Source organism: Diospyros lotus, chromosome 3 (genome assembly GCF_014633365.1).
Source record: "Diospyros lotus cultivar Yz01 chromosome 3, ASM1463336v1, whole genome shotgun sequence".
NCBI lineage: Eukaryota > Viridiplantae > Streptophyta > Magnoliopsida > Ericales > Ebenaceae > Diospyros > Diospyros lotus.
In genome coordinates, this window is record NC_068340.1 from 41620161 (window position 1) to 41636521 (window position 16361).

General features: G+C 34.9%; 1 protein-coding gene across 3 annotated transcripts in view; it reads left to right on the forward strand.

The window, feature by feature from the left end:
* Positions 1 to 8498: 8498 nt before the first annotated feature.
* LOC127797978 (uncharacterized) overlaps positions 8499 to 16361 on the forward strand; it is an 84376-nt gene continuing 76513 nt past the window's right edge. Inside the window, exons 1-7 of one of the 3 annotated variants that reach the window (XM_052331231.1) lie at positions 8499 to 8724; positions 10776 to 10861; positions 11270 to 11305; positions 12884 to 12919; positions 13292 to 13318; positions 14098 to 14663; positions 14774 to 15056. In XM_052331231.1, coding sequence (XP_052187191.1) covers positions 10798 to 10861; positions 11270 to 11305; positions 12884 to 12919; positions 13292 to 13318; positions 14098 to 14663; positions 14774 to 14842 — 798 coding nt within the window. In that variant the 5' untranslated portion in view covers positions 8499 to 8724; positions 10776 to 10797 and the 3' untranslated portion in view covers positions 14843 to 15056. Of the gene's footprint in view, positions 8725 to 10775; positions 10862 to 11269; positions 11306 to 12883; positions 12920 to 13291; positions 13319 to 14097; positions 14664 to 14773; positions 15057 to 16361 lie in introns of those variants that run through there. The other 2 variants (XM_052331229.1, XM_052331230.1) reach the window with 2 other exon arrangements.

Here is a 16361-nt window from a genome sequence, read left to right on the forward strand (position 1 = left end):
TAGTCCCCAAGGATGTTGTAAAAAAATTTTCTTGCTTGCATTGGCTCAAGGTGAGGTGAATGTGAAAAATAACTAAAGTTAATTATAATTGGGAACAAAGGCATTACTGAAACAAAAAGATGTTGAAAAGTACACGACAGTAAGTAACGGATTAGAATGTTTTCACCCGCTCTCCCATCGCACCCAGAACAAGCCATTCTCACCCCCCACCCCCAAACATCCCCACATACATACATATAATTTTATATTTTTTAAAATATTATTATAAATTATTATCTAAATAAATTATTAATTCTAGTTTGTTCAATTAAAATTATAATTACTTTAATAATTGTAATTATAATCATAATAAATAATTTATTTATTTTTTTAATTATATCAGAATTTATACATATTTTATATCTTTTTTTGTTGTGTTTGTCAAATAAGAGTGTAATTGAATCGATCAAATTATTTAAAAGGGTCTGAAGTGATTTAATTTGAGAGAGGTCGAAATAGGGGATCTAATTAGAGAGGGTTTTAAATTTGTTATTGACTGGACTAAGTAAGTGTCTAGCAACATAAACGAATCAATATTTTTATTATTTTTTTAATTTTTTAATTTATTTAATTTGAGTATCTATTTGATTGAATTGATTCGGTTTTAGAAAAAAATTAATCTATTTAATTTGAATAATTTGATCGATTCGATTACATTCTTGTCTAATAGACACAGTTAAAAAAATATAAAATATGTATAAATTTTGTTTTAATTAAAAAAAATTATTTATTAATTATAATTATAATTACAATTATTAAAGTAACTATCACTTTAATTGAATAAACTAGAATTAATAATTTATTTAGATAATAATACTTAAAAAATATAAAATTATATATATATATATATGCATGCATGCATGTGGGGATGGGGCAAGGCGGGTGGTTCATGGGGGTAGGTGGGGGGAGTGACACATCCGTGTCAGGCAAGAGATCAAACCTAGTCAAGATAAATGAAAGAATGAACTAATTAAGACTATTGGGACGAAAGTAGAGTTTATGGTGTGTTATATCACATTTATAGACTATGGCGTTTCAAGTATAAAACAAAGTTTGAAATTGAATTTATTTAAAAAAAATTAATAACAAATTTGAGTTGGCTAAACGGATTATTTGCAACACGATAGTAAATAAAGGTTACATGTAAGGAAAACTTTTTTTTGATCCTCACAAAGTGGAGCTTCTTTGTCCCTGTATTTTAGTCCCTAAGGATATGGTAAAATTTTTGTTTGCCTGCATTGGCTCAAGGCAGGGGCGGATTCAAATGTGAGCTGCCATGGGCTGAAGCTCAGGGCAACCCACAAAAAAATTAAAATTCTAATGTAAAAGTTTAGTCTAAATTCATTTCAACCCACCCCTGACCCAGCCTCAGCCCACCCCACCCCAAATTGCTGGATCCGCCCCTGGCTCAAGGTGAGGTGAATGTGAAAAACAACTAAAGTTGATTATAATTGGGAACAAAGGCATTACTGAAGCAAGAAGATGCTGAAAAGTGTTAGATTTGTTTTTGTGATTATGCACGATAGTAAGTAACGGATTAGAATGATTTCTTTGGGTTAGGGGGATTGGATTTGGAAAATCTTAGCATGAAAAATTAATTATTTTACATAAATTTTATAATATAAAATTAATTACATAAATTTGAAAAAAATTTCAAGGACTAAATTTATACTCAAATAACAAATTTTTCATTTTCAGAATTGCAAAAATTAAAATCATCATCTATTCTTAATTTTTCACTTTCACAACCAAATTATGTCATCACCAGATAAAAAAAATAACAGAAGAAAATAGAAAAGTTAAAGCAAAAAAATAAAAAGATATAAATATATAAATGTATGTGCAGGGGTGACTCGATTGGGGTAGATGATGGCAGTGGGTGGGGGTGGAGGGTTTTTGTGGGTGACGGAAGGGGTGGGGCGGGCGAAGGCGGTGCTGGACAAGTGACTGGTGGGGTAGGCCGGCAATGGCCGTCGGAGTAGGGGTGTGAGGGGGGGTGACGACGACAACCAGTGATGTTCGCGGGAGAGATGGATGTCAGATAGGGGGTCGATAGTGGGCAGTGCTCGCAGTGTTGGCGGAGGAGATGACGAGCAATGACGATGGCGCCATCCTTGGGCGACGGCGGTGCGAGCAATAGTGGAGGGGCGACGACGACAACGGTGCGAGAGCGATGTGGGGGAGAACACTTCAACCTATGGGGGCAGATTTGAGAGACATAGTGGGGGAGAGAGTGTGGTTTTGAGAGAGGAAGAGAAAGTGAAAGTGAAAGTGAAAGAGAAAGAGAGAATGAGGTGAGAGTGAAAGAAGTGGGTTTGAGAGGATAGTTTTGAGGGAGATTGAAAGGTGAGGGTGAAATTGTCTTTATTAAGGGTTAATATGGTAATTTTATTAGAATTATTTAATTTTCTGTTTACCTTTAGCTTCGTGTAGCATTATCCGAATTACATTCGATAGCTATGGGGAGACGAAGACAATAAATGGGGCCCACTAGGCCTCGGAGACATACTTTATAAGCGCCTTGGAAAATTAATAACAAACCCAACCCATAAAGTCATTTCTCTTACCACCACGTGAATACATGCTATATATATATATACACATTATAATGGCAGGCCATGTGGATACTAAATCATTGAGTAGGTCCCACTAAGCATATGAAAGACCTATTACGTTATATAAGCTCACTTAAAATATTTTTTTAATTACGCATTATTACTTGCGTCCTTACCAAACTCGTCCCAGAGTTATCACTAATGAGGTAAATCAAGAATGTGTCTAGATGATTAGAATTTTTTTTTTTTTTAAATCTATGGGCATATACACATAGGCTCTCTAGTCGCCCATTGGCACACATATATACATATACATACTTTGCACACAAAGATGGAAAATGAGAAGGAGAAAGAGAGAAAGGGAGAGAAATAGAGAGAGCTGAAAGCAACTCTTCCCGAGAGACCTCGGAGAGCACCTCGTCGAGAGGTCTCAGGAAGAAGCTTCTATAAAGACCACGGCAAGAGGTCTCGGGAAAAAGCTTCTATAAAGACCACATCAAGAGGTCTCTACATGAGACCTCGCCATTAGGGGGGCTCGCTGAGGGGAGGTTTTGTCGAGAAAGGGGTCTTCTAAGAACAAATGCAGCTGCTTACCGAAAGGCTTGCAGCCGTCGCCGAGAGTCACCGAGAGATTGCAGCCATGGCCGAGGAGCATGTTATTCTTTTTCGAGAGATTATTGCGGAGAGAGAAGGCTCTCTCTGAGAGACTTTGGCCATCTTCTCGAGATGAGGGTTAAGGCTGCCAAAAGACGTGCGACCCTTCCTAAGAGAACTTCCATGGCCGTCGAGAGGCGGCTTTGCCTTGCCGAGAGAAGCTATCGAGAGCCGGTCTTCTTGCTAAGATAAGAAATCATTTCTGAGAAAGGGAGATCTCTCTCGGAGAGACCTTGCAGGGAGAGAGCTTTCAGAAAATGCCATTACCCATTGCCTTTGTCTTTTTCTTCTTCTTCTTCCTTTTATAGCTCCTCTTGCCTTGGACCCTTTTGTAATACCCCATGTTTGTATGAGGTTGCCACGTAATTTCGATAAGTTTAAGATACCGAAAAATTTGTTTGATAGCAGTTACAAGTATCGAATCGACTGTAGGGAATGCCCCGGAGTGAAATTGTCTAAGAAAAATGATATGGTCTCAACGAGCATTTCGAGATAGGATTTATGGTATCGAAAGAAATCGAATCGGGAACAGTTTTCGGTACAACTAAAATACAACTGCTAATTAAGCTGTAAAATCGAATTGTTGTAAAGGACTCCTGAAAAATCAACGGAACCTTAGGGGGGCTCCAATTTTGCGTAATGAGCAACCCTTCAGTGGTTTCGGGATGAATCGACAACCCGAAAAGGACGCTGGGGCGAATCGTCCTTTTTGACTAAGTTTTGAGTTATTAATTTTGGATTTTCGGTATCATAATACAAATTAATTTGAGGTTTAGGGGCATAATTGTAATTAAGGAATTGCCCAAGTGATATTATGAGAAAATTAGGGTTTAATGTATAATTTTTCTTAATTTAAAGTGTAATAACTAGTTATATATATATATATATGCATGTGCATAGGTGCGTGAATGGCAGCCTCTGTGAGATCTTCATTGCCAAGGATTTCCTGCAATTCAGCCACTTCCGAGATTTGCGCAAGATTGAATATAATGGCAATAAGAATGTGGTCAGAATTGAGATTGCGTGTAATTTATACAATTCATATATATATATATATATATTCGGATGGAGTGGCGGCCAAGGCGTTGGGTCTATAAATTGGCAAAGGCTTTGGCTAATTGAGAAGCAGCAAAGCAAGTGAAGGTTGAGAGCAATGCGAGAGGGAGAGAGAGAGGGGGGCCAAATTCGGCAAGGGCAATGAGTTGGGCAGCCGCGGCAGCAAGCTTGGCGGAGCAGGGAAGCGCGCGGGGCGGTCGGCAACAGCCAAGGCGACATCCAACAAGGTCGATGGGGTCATTGGAGGCTCGAGAAGCGGCTGGTGGCGGCGAGCGGAGGCAGCAAGCAAGTCGCGGCCAATGGCGGCCGTGGGTAGCTCCAGTAGCGTTACAGCGGTCGGGGAGGCCGGAGGTAGGCGGCGGTGGGATGGCGGTTCGCGCGCAGGCGGGAAGAGGAGGAAGAAGAAGAAGAAGGGATGAGGAAGAAAAGAAAGAAAAAGAAAGAAAAGAAAAGAAAATAGAAAAAATTGGAAAAAATCCTAGAAAATCCCAAAAAATAGGAAATTATGTTTCGGGAATATCTCGAAAATTTTGGCAAGAAAAACGGCCCGGGCACGCGTTTCAATGATATGGCACGCATATTGAGAAAATTGGAGATGCTAAGTTAAGGTAAGTAAAATTCCCTAAAAAATTTCATAAATTCAAGAATATTATTTTATGAATTTTCGTAGTGAAATATTTGAGAAAATATTTGAGAAATATTTAGTTTGGATTTATTAAGGAAAAATAAGAAGAAATAGAGAGAAAATTAAAGAAAATGCCATAAATTATGGAAAAATAGGTTTTAATGTTTATTTAAATAATTATGGTGATTAGGATACTTTGAGGCTGAAGTTGAAGAGACTCATGCAAATTTTGAGGTTGGCACGTAAATCGAGGCAAGGCACGGATATCGAGGTAGCCCGATAAGCTTGAAAAGGTAAGTGGTACTTCCCAACTGAATTTAGCTTTATGGAAAATTCTTGGTTTATAAGTGATGTATGCTCCTTGAAAATGTTTTCATCATATTGACATACTCTGATATGTACCTATTACGTAGACTGCATACATGACATGACTATGAAATGCATAAATACACGTTGATATCATTGATCACGCGCATTTGTGGCTGTAGGGAGTACGAACTAGCACCGCTGCTTTATCAAGGGTGCACCCATACACCTCGACTTCGAAAGAGGTGGCCGCAAAAATGGTAGGTAGCATGAGAGGTGCAGTTGACACCTACGAGGAAAGATATTGCATACACATATGACATAACATTATGTACCCTTACTTAGATGATTCATCATCTAACTTGAGTTTTGCCCCTAGAATATTCAAACGTTCTAGGTGGAGATTGTAGCAGATTCGAGGATAAATGAGGCATGAAATGACACTTAGCAGGGTGCATGAAGAATGAAATGTATGTTATGTAGCCCATGTATTTAAGTTCTGCTACTTTGAATTCTGAACGTTTTGAGGAATGTTGATTTATATTCCTATGGTTAATGAAGATGTAAGAATTGATTTATGATTAATGTTAAGATATCAGGTTTCGATCATTACTTTCGCATGTGATGTGTATAATGATTCTCTTTCGAGATAAAATGTATGGAAATTCTAGGACGAATTCAAGGAATGAAGTGGTTTAGTTTTAGTGTTTGAAAGAAAAAAAATTATTGTCTCGGAATTGTCCCAAGTCATAACGCGCCCGAAAAAAAGGGGCGTTACATTTTTACCCCTCAAACTTAGCATATTCACTCTTTTACCATTATCTTGGTTCTTTGGTTATTTGAATGTGGTTTCTTCTTGGGAAATGTGTCCCGGCTTAGGACCACTTTTGGGATTGGCTCGCCTAGATCTATTTACCAAAATACCCTTAGATGGACGCTCGGGAATTCTATGGCACAACAATATCTTATTCTTAAAATTCATGACTTCGTATAAGTGCACTATAAAGTTGGCAAAAGACGACGAGCATGCCATGTGATAATTGGATTCAAGTATGATAAGTGATTATGATCATCTCATGTAAGCGATTGAATTTAAGACTAGTGGTAGTTTTCAATAAACGGTGTACCTAGACTTGGACCCAATCTTTCGAGTTGAATCTTTTGTTTAAAGTGGGTATACCCCCAAGTTAGATGTTGGGCCTGAACGTGAAAATTCCTTAGCCTTGACCTAAGTACGAAACATCACTAACCACATGTCATTCTTAGGGCCTTCCTCAGAGCGGGTATGAAATCCTCAGAGAGGGCATTTTCATAATTTTGATTAAAATTAGGATACCCCGTGTTCAAGTGCTCATGCCATTGCATGGCGTTGCCTCGATTCATCTCGCACTAAACTGCCCCCATGTTAACTCCTGGGTCTCTTTTCTAATGGAAATTCTCATCTTCTTCGCCTTCGCTGTTGCCTTCACGATAGCGTTGAGGAAGCTCGAGACAACATCTCAACTGGCCTAACACATCTGGAAGAGGCTGAAAGATTTGTAGCATTAAGTCGAGGATTTTGGAGACGATTGGGTTCGACCTCTTGTAGTGATGGCTTATGAAGTAGGAGATTAGGGAAAGATTTTGGATTGGATGCATAGCCTGGGTAGGCGAGTTGTAGAGCTGGAAGAAGCCATAGAGGCATAGCTGAGAGTTGGGTGCGATTTTGTTCACCCTCTTTAATGGGGGTTATTTTAACCCCTGTGAAAAACTAACGGCATTTCCTTTCTTTGCTTCTCTCTTCTTCTCCAAGCTTCCTTTTCTCATTTTTTCTTTCCCCATTTCCTCTTCTTCTCCAGCCAGCCTCATGCCGCCGCCACCTCTTCTCGTGCGTCGACCACCGAGGTTTCCTAGTGTGCCGATCGCCTCATCTTGCCACTGCATCCTCGCCTTGCCGATCGCTAGGCGGCAAGGCAAAGATGTAGCGATGGGGCGACAATGCAACTGTGAGGCGATGGCGAGGCGACAATGCAGCTGCAAGGTAGCGATGTAGTGGCGAGGCGAGGCAATCGATGGTAAGAGGAAGACAACGAAAGGGTCATCGATGAGAGTAAGGGAAGGGGAGCGAGAGGAGAGAGAGAAACAGGGTGGGTATAGGCCTCCTCAAAATGACCTTTTTACCTCTCTCCCCCCCACCCCAAAAAAAAAAAATAACGGGGTTGAACAAAATTACACTCCATAGCTGAGGCCATGAAGCTGTCTAATCACTGTTATCAGTGCTTCTCCTTCACAGCTTGTGCATTGTAATGTAGCTTCGACGTCTTTGGGCTGCTAATTTAATCCCGAGTTACAACATATTTACGCATTTAACAAGTTAAATGATTTTAGTAATGCAATTTGAGATTTTGTTTAAATTCTCATTTTTGTACATTTATAATTTATAAATGAGCGATAGATTTATATATAAGGAGGTACTCAATACCTTAAAATTATTAACAGCTATATAACTATTGTTATAGCAATATCATCACAATGATATTTTGTTCTTTTTTGTTTGTATTTTATTTTTTAATTTGGGTTTTTCATGTACATCTTTTGTGTTCGTTCGTGTACTTGATGGTTTGATTGTATTTTGTTTTCAGTCTTAAGCCCTAACAAACTTTAGTTCCAAAAATTGAAGCGCAAATCCATATTTTTGCTCTTTACATTTTTTTTTAGTCCGGTCACTTCAAATTTTTATTATTTCAATTACACATATCAGATTTTTAAATCAATTTAACTCTTCTACTTTCACTTTTTCTTTTTTTTATAACTATTCAAACTTTTTGTTATTTTCATTATTTCAATTACACACATCAGATTTTTTATTGTATTTTGACTTTTTTTTTTCCTTGAACTTATATTTTTGAATTAATTTAACACCTATATTTTTATATATAAAAAAGAGTAAAGTACATATCACATTCTATTTATGTCAAAATATAGAAATTAAATTAATTTAAAAATATAAATTTAAGAGTATAATCGATATAATAAAAAGTTTAAGTTGTCGCATGAAAAAAAATGTCAATTATAAAGATTAAATTGACTTAAAAATATAACTTTAAGAGTGTAATTAAAAAAAAATCATAAAAATATATATTTAACCAAAATTCATACTAGATTATACTTTTATTTTTCCACCAGTGGGTTGACTTGTATTGACCTGGCCCTCCCGCGCCGCGCCCCCCCCCCCCCCCCCCCCCCCGGCCGCCCCCTACCGCGTCCTCTCTCTCTCTCTCTCTCTCTCTTCTATCTACCCCTTTTTCCATCGGTTGGTTCATTTAGTCTCTTCTATTTACCTGGCCCTTCTCTCTCTCACTCTCTCTCTGTATATATATGCACACAGAGGCATACACATCAATCTAGTTCTTTGCTTGCTGGTTACTGCTCTCTGTAAACTACATCAACATAGATCTTTGCTTGTTCATTCAAGAAGAGTTGTGGCATTTCCTCCATCTCCTACAATTGGTAAGATATCACCCCATGTTCTTCCCGAGAAAACTCAACTGTTTGTGCGTCTCAAACAAAATGAATATATATGATATGAAGATCTTTTTCTGGGTTCTTAATTTTGTGTAAACTTTAACCATGATCTATTGATCTACAGCTGGGTGATAGAAATTGTATGTTGATCGATTGAGACGTTCTGACAAATATTTTTCTTTTAATTATTTTTTTTCATTTTTCCCAAAGACTTGCTGGATTGACTTTTCTCTGTGGTTCATTCTTGTATTATCATCTGAGTGCTCCTTTTATTCCATTTCTTCGATGGAAGAATGGTGCAGATGATGTACTCTCCAACTGGTAAGATATTTCCACAAGCTTTTTTCCCCAGAAAATAGAGACATTTTCCTGGAGCTTTTCCAGAAAATGAAAATATCTTCTGGGCTCATGAAACGGAAACTCCTCTCTCTTATTTTGCTCTTGAATTTCCCAAAACCTGTAGCTTCATACATGTCAATATACCGAATAGAAATCATATAGGTGTTAGGTTTGCCTGAAAGATTGATAAATGAACAGAAATCATAAAAAAAACCCCAAGTAATTTCTTCTTTTTTCTAATTTCCATGTTCAGCTGATTTGTCCATTTTGAACATTCTGGCTGAAATCAGACAGAGAAACGGGGAAATAAATCGAATTCTGATCTTTCTGTTCTGAATCGGGGCTTAAGGAGATCATTATTGATTCTTTTTTGGGTGGATGAATGACAAAGTAAAATGGGAAAGGGTTAGTATCTTGTGTTCTTTATGAACCTGTTTTTTCTGGCAAGTATCTGTACCTCTTAGATTTGATCACAAGAGCTCTTCTACAGTAAAATGGGAGCTTAAACAGTAGTTAACATTATTGATTTTCCTGGCAAGTTCTTCTTTGACATTTCTTTTCATCACTTTGTGGAAAATCAACTTTAATTACAATGGGAGTTAATTTAATATCTATATTTTTAGATATAAAATAATAAAATACATATTATATTTTATTTATATTAAAATATAAAAATTAAATTAAATTAAAATATAAATTTAAGGGTATAATGGATATAATAAAAAATTTAAGTTGTAGAAAAAATATTAAATTATAGAAATTAAATTGACTTAAAAATATAATTTTAAGAGTATAATTAAAAAAATTAAAAAATAAATAATTATAAAAATATAAAAAATAAATAAAAAATATATTTGAGCAAAATTTATACTAGATTATACTTTTATTTTTCCACCAGTGGGTTGACTTGTGTTGACCTGGCCCTCCCACGCCGCGCGCCCCCCCCCCCCCCCCCCCCCCCCCCGCCGACCGCCCCCCACCGCGTCCTCTTCCTCTCTCTCTCTCTCTCTCTCTAACCATATTTGTAAATAGCGCCCCAGTATACGTAAATAATATCCAGTACCTTCAAAAGAGTGATTAATAATCTAACTTATTTTTTGTTGTGGAAGATCCATTTTTATAGTGGCAACCATAGAGCATATGATAAGTAAATATATAAATACCTCATTATAGTCTCTGATACCAATTGTTGAGAAATAATATCGAATTAGAGTAGGGTCGCAATTGATAATTTGAGAATAATAATAATAATAATGTAAAAAATTAGACAAATTTTACATGAAAAATTCTCAAATAAATTAGGATAAAAATCACGAATAAGAATAAAAATATTTATTATGAAAAATAATATGAGTTATAACTTTTCCTTTACATTGTAAGGATGACAACAACAACCTCTTTTAAAAATAAAAAAAAAAACTCTTAATAATTCTTTATTTTTCTCTTTAATAATAAGATACTGATACTTAACAAATGAACTGAGTGGTGCTGCGTGGACAAACTGATTCAAAGTTGTCCAAGTGCACATCTTCTCGTTTCAATTTCGCTGCCTCCAATTCTTCTCTCCAGAATGATCTTTATAATATTATATGTGTGCAGCCATAATTTTTGACATTTAGAATCGACACTTTTGACTTTTCGTTTATTTTTGGTTTTCGTTTCATTAGTTTGTGGAAAATCAACTTAATATGTTGCAGGGACGACAAGGTGGTATCGACGATGTTGGATCTTTTGGTTGTAGTGATTGCGGGGGCTTTTACTTTGTGTGCAGCTGTTATACAAGGTCCGTCCAAGACACTTAAACTTGTATTAGCTAAACTTAAACGTCTTGGAGCTAGTTTTGGTTCTGTAATGGTCCGTTTAAACTTAAATCTAATAAAAATTTGAATGTTAATTAGCTACTCAAAGTGTACTTTTATGTGTGAACATGCCATACATTCATGTCGTTTTCTTGAAAAATCTAGGGTTTATCTTCCTTGAAGTCATAAGAATGTGAGATTCATACTGAAGAACAGAATAAGTTTATAGATTCTTGAAATCAGGGCTAGAAAATTTCCTCGCATAACTGAATGATGGAACATTCTTAAAGAGTAAATAGTTTAATTGTACTAAAAACATTATGGTCCATTTTGCTTGATTTTTAGATACTTGAATAAGAATATGATTATTCCTCTACTTGTCATTTTTGTAGGAACATTGGCCTCCCGTCGCAAGAAGAAAAGTGATGGTGAGTTTGATACATTAATGAGTTATAGTTCTTCTGTTTGTTGTGATTTATAATAGAAACAATCAATCTTTTTTGTTTTCTCCTAAGTTCAATAAACTCTCCTTAATGTATGCTAAGATGTTCACTGCAAAAAAATTAATTTTTTAAAATTATTTTTTTACGGTGATTTTTAAAAATCGTTACAAAATATGGTATTTTGCGATGGTTTACAAACCGTCGCAGAATACATTTTTTGCGGCGATTTTTTTAATATTTTGTTGCGATTTTGAAAAATCGCTACAAAATTCATTAAAAAATTTAATTTTGTGGTAGTTTTTTGAAAATCATCGCTAAATTTAAAAAATAATTTAATAATTAAAAATTAAATTTTGTAACAATTTTCAAAAATTGTTGTTGAATTTTAAAAATAATTAAATAATTAAAAAATAAAAATAATTTAACATTTACGACGGTTTTGAAAAATCGTCGAAAAATTTATTAAAAATTTTAATTTTACGGTAATTTTGAAAAAATTGCCGATAAATTCAGAAAATAATTTTAAAATAAAATTAATTTAACATTTACAGCGATTTTTAAATAACAGTTGCGGTGGTTTTGAAAAATCGTCACAAAATTCATTAAAAAAGTTAATTTAAAAATATAAAAATAAATTTAACAAAATTTCAATATATAAAATTTTAATAATTTTAAAAAATATATAAAATCTTTTTTTATTTTTAATTAATTAAATTTAATTCAATTAATTTATGTTTTTTAATTTATATTAAAAAATATAAAATATAATTATGAAAAATAGTGATTGGATTGTTATATAATTTATATATGCGAATATATAACAAGTAGGCTTCATAGGTCAAATGGTTTCGTGCACGTATGTGGGGAGGTCTCGGGTTCGAAATCGGGGAAGGCATGCGGCCATGTGGCGCTCAGGGGCTAGGCGCGCATGTGCGTGAGTGAGTCCCCGCCCCCGCGCGTGTAGGGGCTGGAAAAAATTCAAAATTTTTGAAATTTTTGCGACGGTTCCGAAACCGTCGTTAAATATTTTAAAAATCACCGCTAAATTACTTATTTTGCAGTGGTTCTTAAACTGACGGAAAAAATATGACTTAGTGGCGATTACTCCAGCGGTTGTTGAAAACCGCTGCTAAATGTCAAAAACACCGTTGTTAAATGCCCTTTTTTTTCTTTTTTTGTAGTGGTTCATTTGCAACTTTAATGTTAGATCCTAACAAATATAATATTTTCTTTCAACAGGCACGTAAGCCAATACAGGTAACAATGCATATAACTGGCATTTAATTGATCATTATGAATGCATGTTGTTAAGCGCAGGAAATATTTTCCATCATCTAGAAACGCCATAAGCTTTTCCCTGTGGTGGAGAGTTCTTCTTAGACACCGGAAACAACCCTCTTTTTTATAGTTTGGCTTTATGATTTGCTTTGTTTTGTATTAGATGTTGTTAGCTTATCTCCAACAACGTTCTCTATCTCGTTTTTTTATTATATTCTTTATCTTTATTTTTAGATACTTGAATAAGAATATATGATTCTTCCTTTTCTTGTTTTTTTTTTTTAGGAAACTTGGGTTCCCATGACAACAAGAAAAGTAATGGTGAGTTTGATACATTAATGGGTTATAGTTCTTTTGTTTCTTGTGACTTATTAATAAAAACAATCAATCTTTTTTTTTTTTTTTTCCTTTTAAGTTCAATCAATCTTTTTTTTTTGGATGACACTTTGTCATCGGTGCCCAACGGCTCAATTCCTTAATTCCAGCAGAGGAAGTAAATTGCGAGAACCTACCACTTAAGAAATCGAACCTATACACAACTGGTTGGAGGTGATCGACAACCACTTAACTTCCACCCTTTAGTCACATGGCTTGGCCCGGGGGGGCTCAATTAACTTTTTTTAATGTATGATAGGATGTTCATTTGTAAGTTTAATGTTAAATCCTAACAAATACAATATTTTCTTTCAACAGGCACAGAAGCCAACGGGAAGCATACAGGTAACAATACATATAACTGGCATTTAATTGATCATTATGAAATATTTTCTAGCATCTAGAAACGCCATAAACTTTTCCCTGTGGCACAGAGTTCTCTATCTCGTTTTTTATTATATTTTAAATAATTTACTCTCTATTTTAATTTATCTCAAAAATTGTATCTGCTTCAACAACACTCTCTATTAACTCTCTATTTCATTTATTTTTTAATAAAAATTAATTTTATTTATTTTAAAATAAACATAATCAATAATCAAATACACAAACTAATCAAATACGCATATATAAAATTAATAATCAAATAAATAAATTAATAATTGGGTACACATATACAAAATCAATAATCAAATATACATATATACAAAATTAATAATTAAATACATAAACCAATAACTAAATACATAAATACATAATATCACTTATTCAATACAAAAATAAATACAAAAAAAAATTCAAAATCACAAACCAGTCAAATCTTCTCATCACCGAAGAAGCTGCCATCGCCGCCGCCTCTGTTGGTTGCCGCCAAAGAAGCTGTCACCATTGCCGCCATCGCCGTATTTGGTGTCTGCAATTCATCCGCCTTCACCAACAAATTTTGTCTTTGTCTTTGCCTATAACTCGTCTTCTTCGGTCGTGCTCTCACACCAGAGCTCCCCAGAAAAAGTTCTATTTGTGTCTCCTCTCAAATTATTTGAGCTGGGTCTAACTTTCATAGCAGACCCAAAATAAAAAATTAAGATATATGTAAAACTTTTTTTTTTTTTTTCTGGGGGCAGGAAATGCTGAAAAAAAATTAGCGTCACTTAAGGAGACGGCTAAAAATCTGAGGCAAGAAGGGGAGAGGATTCGGACGGAACAGCATGAAGTAGTCAACTCTTATAGAAGCCAAGTTACAGCACTCATGCTACTTAGCCTATTTTATGGCGTTGCCTCTATCTATCTCCAACTAAGTTATACCGATGAGGTTAAGATGACAATTCTCTCCTTCTTAAACTTCGGGGTTGCCTTTAGGATGTCATTGACAAAGCTCCAGAAAATATCTAAGTCGACTGGGGGCCTCAGGAGAAGGCTGAAAGAATTGCAGAGGCAAGTCAAAGATTTTAAAGAATTATTTACAGAGCTTTCGCGTCAGATGCGTAGGCAAATTGCGGGGCTGGAGAAAGACATAGCTGAGGCCATGGAGCTCTCTAAATCAAAAGATAATCAGGCCGACGAATCATCGGTGCTTCTCCCTCTCGCAGCTTGTGCAGTTGCATGTGCGCGCTGTATCCCTGGTCTTTCCCTCTCGCAGCTTGTGCAGTTGCTTGTTTTGCTCTGTTCGCTCGCTTCTACACATCCCACTGTAAGAGCTACATCTATAAATGTATATACACACACACATATATATATATGTCTAATATTCGCTTGTCTGTCTTAATTTTCTCATGGCCATGAGTTCATGAATTGTCACAGCTGCTGCTTTCAACCATTCTGCAAGGCTGTCTATTAATGCTAAACCACAGCGGAAAGGACTGGGATTAAGGGCGCTGCCCTTAGAGGAGGTGAACTATGAAGCAATCAAGTCAAGTCCCTGGACACAGTTTTCAGTCTTCTCTGTTTGTTTGTTTTTGTATTGAGTTCTGCTTTTACAGAATCTTTTGGATATTTTTCATTAAAAACAAGGAATGTAACACCTGCTATGCACGTGCAAGTTAAGAAATACAATTGATAGTTAATATTTAAATTGTTTAGGCAATATTTGTATATGAAGATGAATTTGGATACTTAAAATTTAATTGGTTTCATGTTAAATATCAGATATTATGAGTTTAAATCTTATTCTGACCATAAACCTTTGTTTTCTGAATGAAATAGTCAAAAGAGTACTATTAAAATATTTCAAATTTAAAAAAAAAAAAGATTTAATTTCTTTAAAGATTCAAAAGGGGGTCTACTCTTTGTCCGCATTTTATATCATGTCATTGCCATGCCGTAAAAGTCATCTCTTGCAAGTCAATTGGATGAAACTATATATATCCATTTTTCCTTTTTATTTTGATATTGTTAGTTAATTTATCATTTCTGCTCTACATTTTCATTCACATAAAACAGAAATTTGCATTTGCGTCTGATCCTAAATGACTAAAAATTATAACATTAGTCAATAAAGGCAATTAAATCGAGCTCAGTTGAGTTTCGCTGAGTTTAGTTTCTAGATTTGAGCTCGAGCACTTGTTGGTGAACGGTGGCGACAGCTAGCGATAATCGACGGTGAATATAGATTATCGAAAAAGATGAATGGTTCCAAATAGATGCAAGCAGTCACAAACGATAGAAAAAGAGAATGGTTGCGGGCATTATTTTGGTCAAAGAAGATGAATGATCACAGTCTCAAGAGATCATTGTCACTGGAAAAGATAGATTGTTGCAGGCACAAAATAGCATATCGTTGTCAAAGAAGATGGATGGTCGCAACCGTCATTGGCTTCTCTTTTCGATCCTAATTCATCGTTGACAACCACCGACGAGTCCCCGATATTTCTCTGATTAATTCTTTTTCTACAACTATTTCTTTTTTATACACATATCTATTAATTTATATTTTGTATGCATATAATATATATATATATATTACAGTAGATATATTAAGTATTTTTGTGTATATGTGTGTCAACTTGATAGTGTTGGTTATGGTTCTGGGTCGAGTTGACCCAGCATGTTAAAAAGTTTTTATCATTCAATTTGGACAATGAGATATAAGAGGATGACCCAACTATAGATAAATAATACTAAATATATTCAATTTAATTTTATTATTATAATAATTTAAAATTTAATAATTTTATATTACATAATATATTTAAAAAATTATAAATAAATATATTAAAGTATTTATAAATAAGTTTGTTCATGTGTTATTCACAAACTTTGAATCAAATATGTTTTTTTATGAGTTTCTAATCGAATCTATTAATATTTATAAATCTCCAATTGAATATGTTCTAAGGATTTAACGACTCAAATCTTACTAAATTCAATCTCGATTCAATTATAAATCAAA